This window comes from Rattus rattus, chromosome 11 (genome assembly GCF_011064425.1).
Source record: "Rattus rattus isolate New Zealand chromosome 11, Rrattus_CSIRO_v1, whole genome shotgun sequence".
In the NCBI taxonomy this organism is placed as follows: Eukaryota; Metazoa; Chordata; class Mammalia; order Rodentia; family Muridae; genus Rattus; species Rattus rattus.
In genome coordinates, this window is record NC_046164.1 from 81,177,049 (window position 1) to 81,189,664 (window position 12,616).

Here is a 12,616-nt window from a genome sequence, read left to right on the forward strand (position 1 = left end):
TCTAGGACAAGGCTGAAGTCTGCAGTTGAAGGGTATGGGTAGTGGAGGACTCTAGGCAGTGCAGGCAGGGGAAATATTCAAGGACTATTAAAAAACATCTCCCAGGGTACCTTCAGTAAATGAGTGGTTGGTGGTGGACACATGACAGTGGAAGGGCTGATTAGACTAGGGAGGGGCAGGAGAGATAGAGCCTGCTAAGAATCTGGTAGGCTGAGGAAGCATGCAGACTCAACTTCCTGGGTGATAAAGGGCCAAAGAGGGCTGCTGAAAGAGGGCAAGCCATATGATGAACCTGTGTAGACTTCTTAGGCTCCAGACAGCTATCTGGAAGATGTATGCTTTAATATCCGTGTTTACAAAGAAGATGAGACAAGAGCAATTGTGACAACACAGTAGAGGCCACAGCATAAACCAAGAGACTTTGATTGGTCTATATCTCACACCTCAAAATTTGAAGGCTTATATATTTTGAGCTGCACAACACAGCATCAAACTGGTCCACACGAGCAAAATAACTAGAGGGGGGGGTCCTTATGCCAAGGGCCTCTCAGGCTTGGTTGGAGAGCACAGGAAGCTCATAGAGAACTGTTATGTGTCTGGAGTTAAAGGCCTGAGAGACGGACATTCTACCCACTCTTCCATTTTCCATAATAGCCCCTCTTCCCGCTCTCCCCTTGCGCCCTCAGAGCCACTGCCTTTGCCGTTCTCTGCCTTGCCTTCATCTTTTTCCTTTAGTAATTCATCCAAACCAAGGCCTTTCTCGGTCACCCTGGTTGAGTCTCCTACCCTTTTCCTCATGATTTTTCTCTACGGCACACAACCTAGCATTTTCTGAAGGTGTGTTTCTTGTATCACCTGAACTCCATGATTATGACGATCTTATCGGTTGAAACACGGAGGCATGGAAAAAAGCTTTCATCTACAGTTTTGACTTTTAAAGTCCTCCACAGGCCTATGCATCTCTAGCCTGCGGCCCTACTGAGAGGAAACCTTCAGGAGCTGAGGCATAAAGGAAGGAAGCTAGATAACTGTTGTCACACACCTGAAGGCGATATCAAGATCCCAGGCCCTTCCTTTTTTTTTTCCTGTCATGTCATAAGATGAGCAGAGGCCTCCAGCACCCACTTCTGTCACGATGTCTTGCGTTGCCACAGGGACAGCAACAGGGCCAAAAATCTCTGAAATCCTGAGCCAAAGTAAACCCCTTTAAACTGTTTACCTCAGGTGTTTGGTCACAGTGATGGAACACTGATTAACACAGCAGCCAAAATATTTGTTGGCAGAATAGATTAATCCCTCCATTTTGTGGGCAGGATGTACACTGTAGCATGAAATCCACACGACAGTTACAGCATTGGATTTGCATTTATTTGTGGCACTAAGAGAAAGAGTAGACAGCTGTGACTCAGAGCAATTGGCTGGTAGCTCTTGCCTCACTGAGAAACTTTAGCAATGTTAATCACACAGTACCAAGCTCCCACTCTACCCGATGCCTAGATTTAAAACAGAGCGAAACAGTTAAAGGATTTCATGGTTTTTTTCTTTTCTTTTTTTTTTCTTTTCAGTAAGGCAGAGATTTTATATCATGAACTCATTTTGATTTCTATTGCTTTCTTGATTTTCTCAATAGAAGAAAAGGTTTTAGAGACACAGTAAAAAAAAAAAAAAAAACACAAAACTTCCTGCTGAGTTTAAATTCTTTAAAGATGGTGTCTACCCACAATGTACTATAAGAATGTCATATAATACCAGGGCAGCTGCTGGACCATGCCAAAGTGTGTCAGGGAAATGTAAGCCACAGAACACGCAGCGCAATGTGGACCGCGGCGACATGTAGGTCCTCAACACCCTGCTCTCTGGCCCTCTGCAGGATTTCAGAAGGCTACTGGTGAAGTCCCGGGCTCCATGCAAGGTTCCTTCACAGTGAACTGATGCATGTCATAGCCTGCTGGGACATAGGGGGAAGACTATACAAGTGGGACACAATCTATACAAAAAAGGGCAGCCCTTCCAGTGTTCTGATCTCTGCTTCCCATCACCTTCTAAGGGGCCAGGAATGTCTTGCTAACACGGTCAAGTAGGGCTGCTACTCTGGGCAGCAGTAGTGGAATTTTAAAAGCTTAGTTGGTCAGATCACAGTCCAAGATCGTCTGTGAGGTGTGAGGCTTCACTGTGTGAGGAATACAAACATGAATCTGAAGCTTTCCTGTCCTGCAAAAGCCATCTCAGCAGGCTTTCTCCATTGTGCTTCTTACTCCAGGAACAGAGCGTCTTGGAGCATGTGATAGCTTCTGACTATTTCTGTTGATTTATGTTTTTGTCCACCTAGAATTCAAAAGATCATAAATGATTTTAACCATGTGTATGTGGTCAAAGTCTCAAAGATCCAAAAATCAACTTAAGGCATAATTCCTTGTGCCCATAGCTATAATCATGTGTGAGTGTTGGGCTCCAGCCTGTGTATTCCCATTACTCTGCCAACAAGAGCAGTTTATTGGCAACTGTGAGCATTCAGAGGCAGATCATATGTCCTTGGCACACAAGTCACACAGCAAAGCGGCATCTCCCCTTTGACCATTATGTAGGAACACTGAAAATCCACCGCGGGCAAGTTGGCCTGGAAACAGGAAAGTACCGCCACTTCTTGATGGTTTCATTTCCTGTCATGTGGATTTCTTTAGGGATGATCCTTGGAGCTGTACAGGTGGTTTCTGCAGTGGATGAACCTCACACGAGCAAGGGAACCTGCAGTGAAGATGGGCAGAGTTGTTGTCTCTGTTGGCAACAAAGTGTACAGAAGAGAGCTATGCATACTCATCCTTATAAAGAATGTTGAAGAATTGAGATCTAGACCACTGGCCATGCTTCTTACCCTCCCAAAGACGCTTTCCAAAACACAAATAGACTAAGACCTTCCAATGACTTGTGAGAAAACGAGCAACAAGGAATCCATGGATATTTGTTTGTAGGTCCCTTCCACAGCATCTCATTTCACCCTTGTGTTCCCTGCACCGGTCCTGCTGGAAGGGACACCTGGAGACTCTAGTAGGCACACACACTGCCACATATATAAAGTACATGACTAGAGTTTGTGGTGTGGATGAAGGAGCGTGCAAGTTCTTCCTCTACGTGACAGGAAAGATCACATAGATCCTTCTGGTTTAGTTCCCTCCTGAGAGCCTAACAACAGGAAATCCAGACCTGGGGGAATGTCTCTAGTTCCTCTGAAAATGAGTTAAGAAGATGGATGTCCTGTGAAATAACCACTGTTTCTTTCCTGGAGTATCAAACCAGAGCACAGGCTGAACAGGCCTGGCTGGGAATTTGCCATCGTGTGCTACCATTTTAGTTCACTAACCACAGCAAATACTCAAAAGACACAAAGGCTTTTAGAACTAACACAAACACCATTGGGTTGACAGGACCTAGCTTACGTCCAGTATATCTGCTCTCTCAATGGATCTTCCTAACAGTCCCACTATAACTCAAGAATAATGGGTAAGGTATGCCTGGAAGACATGACCAGGTGACAGCTTTGGGATATGAGTAGATCCGTTAAGAGTGTAGCATCTCTCAAGAGCTTGGTGTCTAATCCAGGCTAGAACAATTCTGCACTCTCTCTGTTCTGCTTCTAGCTCAATGGCACTGGACATTGTCCTCAATGGTCAATCCCTGACCTCCTTGGTGGAGAGAAGCCACTGTATATCACTCATTAAGTCTGTTAGCCCGTTGTCTCTTCTCACAACAGCAGACATGGAATTGGTGAGGGATATAAGCAGCCTTACAGTTCTCCTAACACCTGTGCCATGTGTGGACAAAGGGGGTGCTGTGGCCATTTGCCTTTACCTGTGACACTACAATGGGAAAATGTGTCACTGAAGACCCCATGGGGGATAGTGGTATAACAAATGAGGTAGATGTCCCAGCTTTGGAGTCGAGTAAATACTTTTAATATAGTGATGTTTAATCAGAGTTCTGTGATACAGACAAGGAACATATGTAAGTGCCTTTGGGTCAAATGCTCATAAGTAGCTATCTAAGTGTGACCTACACAGACCACAGACCCTCTGACCATTTGCATACATGGCTAAATTCCTTTTGTCTTTATGTGGGCCCAGGAACACCTTCCCCTGCTCTTTAAGCATCCTCAGAGCTCTGGTTGCCTCCACATTCTGGGGTGAGCCTCTCTGAACAGCCTTATTGGTAAAAATTGGGAATAAGGAGATAGAAGTAGAAGCCTTAGTCACAGCTACCAGTTATGAAGTGGTACAGTGGTCCCTCACAAGTGCTCTCCAGTTGACCTGACATCTACAACTCTCCATGCCCCTGTTCTAGTTCCATTTCTCCATCCCCAGCAGAAGGAAAAGCATATGTGTGATACCTACAGCAGATCTGCTTATGCAAGGCCCCCAAAACCCTGCAGAAAGCTTCCCAGAGTCAAGGAAAATGAGGTGGAACATGACTGCAGTAGCCAGTGGTTAAGAAGGGAAAAGGGACAAGAGGTAGAAATCCGAATGGGGAAGCTACAGACACAATCTTAAGACACACTCTACTATGTGAGGCAAAAAAGCAACGAGAAGACAGAAGTTCAAGGGCCCAATCACTAGGACGAGACCTGTATCTAACATGATCAGGTTATGGAATCATGGGGTTGGGAAGAGGACAGGGTCAGGGAGGCAAGCTCAGGGATGTTGCCAGAGCTGCCTCAGTCTGATTCAGATATGGAATCTCCTACAGGGTGCCTCAGAGAAAGTTAGAGAGGACTGGGTGTAGCCTGGGAAGCACAGCAGGGACCTATTGGAAGGTTCAGGAGGAGACACAGCCAGGGCCATCAGGGTTTCATACATATACGAGCCATAGAAGAAACTGGGAGGGGGGATGAATTAGGACAAAGATAAAGAAGCAGCTCTAGGGCCGTGGTGAAGGATGGGAAAGGGGTGTAGTACCTCATAAAGGACCCTGGCATAGCCAGTAGTGCAGGCCAGCAGGGCAGGCAGAGAGCTGTAGGCTTACAGAGTAGTGCAGCCCATACTTTGCTATAGTCGTTTCCTCCAAACTCCAGACTCTGCCCTTCATGATCCTCTAGTTAGGCTTCAGTTGTTAATCCAAACCAGCACATATGCACTGTGGATTCTAGAACACCGAGAAGCTGGGAAAACTGTCATTTTTTTTTTTGAGATAAACACACAGAGATGCTTTTTGAAAAATACCCAGTCAGCCGTTAGAAAAAAGCTTTTTTCCTGATTCCCTGTGGCGAAAGCCTGCAGGTGGAGAAGAATCCAACATCTTTTCAGTGAGTGTAGGAAGAAGATAGCCAGGAGAAGAGAGGCAGTACTGAGAACAGAGAGCATGACAGAGGGGACAACTTTTAGGAGACTGGGACGGAAAGGACGAGTTTGTTTTTAAATAAATGTTTACCATATTAACAACACACACACCATCCATGTCTTAGAGATAGAGAAAGATGACAGAAACAGAGAGATAGGCAGGCAGGCAGGCAGGCAGATAGCATGTGCATGCATTTGAGACAGTCTCAGTATGTAGTCTTGGCTAGCCTGGGACTCATTATCCATCTGGACTCTTAACGTATGGACAGTGCAAAGGTCTCTACTGCCCCAAATGCTGGGATTAAGTTATGTTTTAATAATGCATGTCCCTCTGGCACCATGGCCACAATCAAGATTGCAGCATCACTCACAAGATTTCCCACAACTCCCTTCAGTCCTCAAATGTCACCAATCATCTAAGAACTACACAGTTTATATTTTTCTAGAATTTTGCAGCAATCCAACAATATGACTAAATTTTATGGCCATGTTTCTTTCAGCGTAATGATCTTGACCTCATCTGCATAGCTGCAGGTATCACTTGTCACTGTCATAGCGGCGAACGCTGTATGAATACATCAACTTCCTTCACTCATTCTTTTGCCGATGGGCAGTTGTTCTCAATTTCGAGGCAGTTATAAATAAAACTGCTGTGAGCATGTATGCAAAGGCAAGTGCACCCATCTTCTTGTCCTCCTTTACTGCTCTGTAAGGGTTGAAGAAAAGTAGAGAAAACAAGCATGTTGTGGCTTTTTGATGCTGGGCAGGTAATCATCCTTCTAGCATCAAGCATCCATTAACTGTCTTCACTGATGACGTTTATCAGCTGGAGGAATTTCCTCTTTTCCTACTTTATGGAGTTTTCATGAGAAATGGCATATGGCATCAAATGCTTCAAAGGAATCTATTATGATGACTTTTAAAAATCAGTTCATATGGGAATAGATTTTAAACATTTACCTTGCGTTCCTTGGACACATGTCTCTTGTATCCTAGGACACACCAAACAACATCATTCTCATATTGTTCTCTCATTCTGTTATCTGGGTTTGGAATCAGTAACTAGACTCACAGGATACCTTGGGACCTGCTCTCTTCTTCAATTTGTGGAATGTGTGTGTGTGTGTGTGTGTGTGTGTGTGTGTGTGTTTGTGTGTTTAGTCCTTTTTTGTTTATTATTCAGTTTCTTTACCAGATGTGGACTAGTTCAACTCATGTATTTCTTCAGAAGTTTTGCATTTGTATCTTCATAGTTTGACATTGGTGTGTTTAAAGTAACACACCCATGCGTGAAGTTGTTTGTGATATTCCTTTCGTATGACAGTCTCTTATATCTGGAGAATCTCTGATGTAGTGCCTCCTACTTGAAATTGACAAAAACAAAACAACAAAATGTAATTTTCTGGTGATAACATCCTATGCCAGACTTACCAATGTATTGGTTTTGTTTCAAAACTACCTGTGGGTTTAACTTTTTTTTTTAATTGTTTTTTTTTATTTTTTATTAGATATATTTCTTTATATTTCAAATGTCATTCCCTGTCCCAGTTTCCTGTCCATAAGACCCCTATCCCTTCCTCCTCCCCCATATGGGTGGTTCCCCCCATCCACTCCCCTTACTGACCCCCTCCACATTCCCCTGTACTGGGGGTCCAACCTTGGCAGGACCAAGGGCTTCCCCTTCCTTTGGTGCCCCAACAAGGCTATTCTCTGCTATATATGCAGCTGGAGCCGTGGGTCAGTCCATGTATAGTCTTTGTGTAGTGGTTCAGTCCCTGGAAGCTCTGGTTGGTTGGTACTGTTGTTCATATGGGGTCGCAAGTCCTTCAGCTCTTTTTTTTTTTTTTTTTTCTCCATCTTTATTAACTTGAGTATTTCTTATTTACAAGCTTTCCAACATCCCCTTTCCCCTCCCTTTGGGTGTTCCCTCCCCATCCTCCCCCAAAACAATCACGTTCACTGGGGTTCAGTCTTAGCAGGGACCCAGGGCTTCCCTTTTTTACTAGGCTATTCATTGCTACCTTGAGATCAGAGTCCAGGGTCCCATGTATAGTCTTTAGGTAGTGGCTTAGTCCTTTCTGGTTGGTTGGTATTGTTGTTCATATGGGGTCTCGAGCACCTTCAAGCTCTTCCAGTCCTTTCTCTTTTAAAATCAGTGGGGTTTTTTTTTTTTTTTTTTTTCTATTGATTCCTGCTATGACCTTTACTTTTTCCTGCTAACTTCGGACTTCAGTTTTGCTCTTCTTTTTCTAGTTTTCTAGGGAAGCATGTTATCCTGTCGTAGAACGACACCATGGAATTCTCTGGAAGCCTCTACTCTAGCAGAACTTCAAATGATCACGGTGTGATTCACAATCACCTCAAACTTTCTAGCTCTCCTCTGGTTTTTATCTTTTTACTTAAAACTGTGTTGTTTCAATGTTTGGGGATTTTCCATGTTATTAATTTATAATTTGATCCTGCGACAGCCGTGAACATACTTGCTTTTTGTAGTCTTCAGATGTAGCTGCATCAACTGTTTTCTAATATCTGGGATTATTATGGGGCAGGTACAGTCACGATCAGTCACTAGTGACTGTTTCCGGCTTGGCTACCATTTTGTTGCCTGATTGGTTTTGATTGGATGACACAAACTGCCAATTTTACCTTGAAATTTGCTGAACAGTGTAGGGTGTTATAAGGTGAAGGCAGGTACACGATAGAACGAGGCCTGTCATTGGACAAGAAGGAAGGATGGGTGGGAGAAAAGTTTGAGGGAAGGGGAGGAGACTGGGACGGAAAGGACCGGAAGCTGCGGAGAGAGAACATGGAGGCTGACGTTAAGATTCCGCTCCTTACCTTTACAGGTTACTATGAATGTTCTTAAGGGGTGCATGTGTACAGCGCTTTGTATGTTTAGGTGGGCAATTAATTATATCTTATCAATTGGAGAAGAGGTAATTGGGTCGTGTGTTCTTTCTTGTGGCGATTTGAAATTGGGAGAGTGTGTGGGGGCAGAGAACGGGGCCGCCACAGACCCTGGGCTGCCACAGAGTTGGGATGTGTGTTTCTACCAAGGTATCTAGCAGCTATCTTGGGGCACTGAGGTGCTGAATCTAGTGGCCGGGGGAAGGACAACCATTTTTATAATTTTACAACAGAACAGTTTCACATTCATAAATATATTCTTAAGCTTTGTTCTGAGTTGTGGTCATTTGGAGCCAGTTTGATGTTGTTTGAAAATTTGGGCACAGCAGAGGGTCATGTAAATTGTTGTCGTGTCTTTTGAGTTCAGCTTGGGAAGGCTTGAAAGCATCATTCTCAACCCATGAAAGGTCCAGATGCTCCTCTTCCACTCTCCATTGGTGGTCCTTTTTGCAGCTTGACTTGTATGGAGTGATCAAGCTCTGCTAAATACTCCAGTAGGCTCTGCAGGTCTCTGGATTGCTCTGGGTCACAATCTCTTCTTTAACATTTACTGTGCATGCAGATGCCTTGATGTTCTGGGACTGCAGCTCTGTTCCTCAAACAAAGAGTTCATGGGTGTGTTGGATAGATTTGTGCCAACTTGGCACAAGCTATAGTCGTTTGAGAGAAGGGAACCTTGATGGAGAAAATGCCTCCATAAGATCAGACTGTAGGCAAGCCTGCAGAGCATTTTGTTAGTTAGTAATTGATGCGTTAGTGTTCTACCCATTGTGGGTGGTCCATAAGAAAGCAAGCCAGGATGAGTAAGCCAGTAAGCAGCACCCTTCCATGGCCTCGGCATCAGCTTCTGCCTCTAGGTTCCTGTCCTGACTTCCTTCAGTGATGAACTGTGATGGGAAAGTGTAAGCAAAATAAAACCTTTCCTCCCCACGTTATTTTTGGTTTGTGGTGCTTCATCATAGCAATAGTAACCCTAACTAGGACAATGGGCCTATCTATGTTAACACCCTTTCAACACCACAGCTCAGATGTTGCTGGATTCAGAGATGTTGGATATAGGCCTCACAATCTGCTATGGTGTCTCTCAGGGACTTTGATCCCCTGTGGCTCTATAGTTAATTGCTTAGAACTCACATTTTCCTAAATGTTTGGCTGTTTAAGATAGAATGGCAAAGGAACCACATATTCTGTATCCATTCTTCTGTTATGGGACATCTGGGTTGTTTTCACCTTCTGGCTATCACAAATAAGGCCACTATGAACATGTGCCCCCGTGGCATGGTGGGGGCATCTTTAGGGTATATTCCCAAGAGTGGTATTTCTGGGTCTTTAGATAGGCCTATTTCCAATTTTCTGAGGAATCTCCAATTTCGATACCAGAGTGGTTGTACCAGTTTGCAATCCCATCAGCAATGGAGGAGTGTTCCTCTTTCTCCACATTCTCAACAGCGTCTGTTGTCATCTGAGGCTTTGACCTAAGCCATTCTGATTGGTGTAAGGTAGAATCTCAGGGTTGTTTTGATTTATATTTCTCTGATCATTAAGAACTTTGAACATTTCTTTAGGTGCTTCTCAGCCATTTGAGATTCTCTGTTGTGAATTCGCAGTTTATTTCTATACCCCATTCTTTGATTGAGTTGTTTTTGTTTTTGTTTTTTTGTTTTTTGGTGGCTAGCTTCTTGAGTTCATTATATTTTGGATATCTATCAGATGTGGGGTTAGTGAAGACTTTTTTTCCCAATCTATAGGATGCTGATTTGTCTTATTGACTAGGTCCTTTGTCTTACAGAAGCTTTCCAGTTTCATGAGGTCCCATTTATCAATTCTTGATTTTAGAACATGAGTCATTGGAGTTCTGTTTAGAAAATTTCCCCCTGTGCCAATGAGTTCAAGACTCTCCCACTTTCTCTTCTATTAGATTCAGTGCATTTGGTTTTATGTTGAGGTCCTTGATCCACTTGGACTTGAGCTTTGTGCATGGCAACAAATATGGGTCCATTTTTATTTTTCTATGTATAGACAGACAGTTAGACCAGCACCATTTATTGAAGGTGCTTTCTTTTTTCCATCGTATATTTTTGGCTTCTATGTCAAAGATCAAGTGTGTGTGTGTGGTTTTATTTCTGGGTCTTCAATTCTATTCCATTGATCAACCTGTCTATCTCTGTACCAATACCATGCATCACTATTGCTCTGTAGTAGAGCTTTAAGTCAGGGATTCTCCCACCCTTTCTTTTATTGTTAAGAACTGTTTTCTGCATTCTGAGTTTTTTGCCTTTCCAGATGAATTTGAGAATTGCTCTTTCCATGTCTTTGAAGAATTGTATTGGAATTTTGATGGGTATTGCATTGAATCTGTCGATTGCCTTTGGTAGTATGGCCATTTTTACTATGTTAATTCTGCCAATCCATGAGCATGGGAGATCTCTCCATTTTCTGAGATCTTCTTCGAACTTTTTCTTGACAGACTTGAAGTTCTTATTATAAAGATCTTTCACTTGTTTGGTTAGAGTCACCCCAAGATATTTTATATTATCTCTAGCTACTGTGAAGGGAGTTGTTTCCCTACTTTCTTTCTCAGTCTGTTTATCATTTATATAAAGGAAGGCTACTGATTTATTTCAGTTAACTTTATATTGGGCCACTTCGCTGAAGTTGTTTATCAGCCAAAAGGTCACTTATGTAATAATCTGCAAATAGTGGTACTTTTATTTCTTCTTTGCTAATTTGTATACCCTTGATCTCTTTTTGTTGTCTTATTGTTCTAGCTAGCACTTTGAGTACTATATTGAGTAAATATGAGAAGAGTGAGTACCCTTGTCTTGTTCCCAATTTTAGTGGGATTGCTTCAAGTATCTCTCCATTTAATTTAATATTGACTGTTGGTTTGCAGTAAATTGATTTCATTATGTTTATGTATGGGCCTTGAGTTCCTGATCTCTCTAATACTTTTAACATGAAGGGATATTGTATTTTGTCAAATGCTTTTTCTGCATCTAAGGAGATGATCATGTGATTTTTTCTTTGAGTTTGTTTATATGGTGGATCATGTTAAAGGATTTTCATATATTGAATCAAGCTTGCATCCCTGGGATGAAGCCTACTTGATCATGGTGAATGATGGTTCATTTACAATGGAATACTACTCAGCTATTGAGAACGAGGACATCCTGAGTTTTGGTGACAAATGGATGAACCTAGAAAATATCCTAGTGAGGTAATTCACAGTATGTTCTCATTAATAAGTGGATATTAGTCAAAAAAAAGGACAGAATACCCAAGATACAGTCAATAGAACTCAAAAAGGTCAACAAGCTAAAGGGCCCAAGTGAGGATGCCTTTGTCTCACTTGGAAGGGACAAGAAAGCAACCACAAGGAGGGATGAAGGCAGGGACAGGAGAGGGGAACACGATCAGGTATTGGATGGGGGAAAGGACTGAAGCCTTGAGGGCCAGCAGAAAGAAAGGAAATAGATGACCTTGGGAGGAAGGAGATTAGGAGGACCCTCTAAAATGTACCAGAGACCTGGGAAGTGAGAGACTCTCATGACTCAAAGTGGGGGGTTGGAGGGGACCCTAGATGAAATGCCCTACAGTGGGGAGAGGAAGCTTATTGAACCCACGTCCATCAGAAAAACAAGACATCAAGTGAGGGATTGGGTTGCTATCCCACAGTCGAAACTCTGACCCATAATTGTTCCTGTCTGAAAGAAATGCAGGGATGGAAATGGAGAAGAGCCTGAGGAAAAGAAGGTCTAGTGACAACAGGCCCAAAGTGGGATCCAGTTCAAGGTTAGGCCCCAAGACCTAACACCATTACTGAGGTTATGGGGCACTCACAAAAAGGGACCTACCATGACTGCCCTCTGAAAGACCCAACAAGCAACTGAAATAGTCAGATGCAGATATTTGCACCCAACCAATGAACAGAAGCTGCTGACCCCTGTGATTGAATTAGGGGAAAGACAGAAGGAGCTGAGGAGGAGGGCTATCCTGTAGGAGGACCAGCAGTCTTAATTAACCTGGACCCCCAAGATCTCTCAGACACTGGATCACCAACCAGGCAGCATACACCAGCTGAGATGAGGCCTCCAACACATAATACAGCAGAGGACTCCCAGGTCTGGATTCAGTCACAAAATATGCACCTAACCCTCAAGAGACTGGAGGCCCAAGGAAGTTTAGAGGTCTGGTGGGGTGGGTAGGGTGGGGGATATCCTTGTGGACAAATGGGGGGATGTGGAATTGTCAGGGGGTGGACAAGGAGGGGAACAAAATCTGGAGTGTAAAAATAAACAAATAAAAATTAAAAAAAAAAGATAGAATGGCAAATCCATCCCTGAAATTACCCCGTGGACTGTCAAAGCTCTCAGAGACCCATT

At 43.3% G+C, this 12,616-nt stretch overlaps 1 protein-coding gene across 1 annotated transcript in view; it reads right to left on the minus strand.

Annotated features, from left to right (window-relative positions):
- Positions 1 to 1,346: 1,346 nt before the first annotated feature.
- The window catches only part of Cobl (cordon-bleu WH2 repeat protein), a 236,064-nt gene continuing 224,794 nt past the window's right edge, over positions 1,347 to 12,616 (minus strand). The window contains exon 15 of the mRNA XM_032916836.1: positions 1,347 to 2,745. Within this exon, the coding sequence (XP_032772727.1) occupies positions 2,728 to 2,745 (18 nt within the window). The 3' untranslated portion in view covers positions 1,347 to 2,727. The remainder of the gene's footprint in view (positions 2,746 to 12,616) is intronic.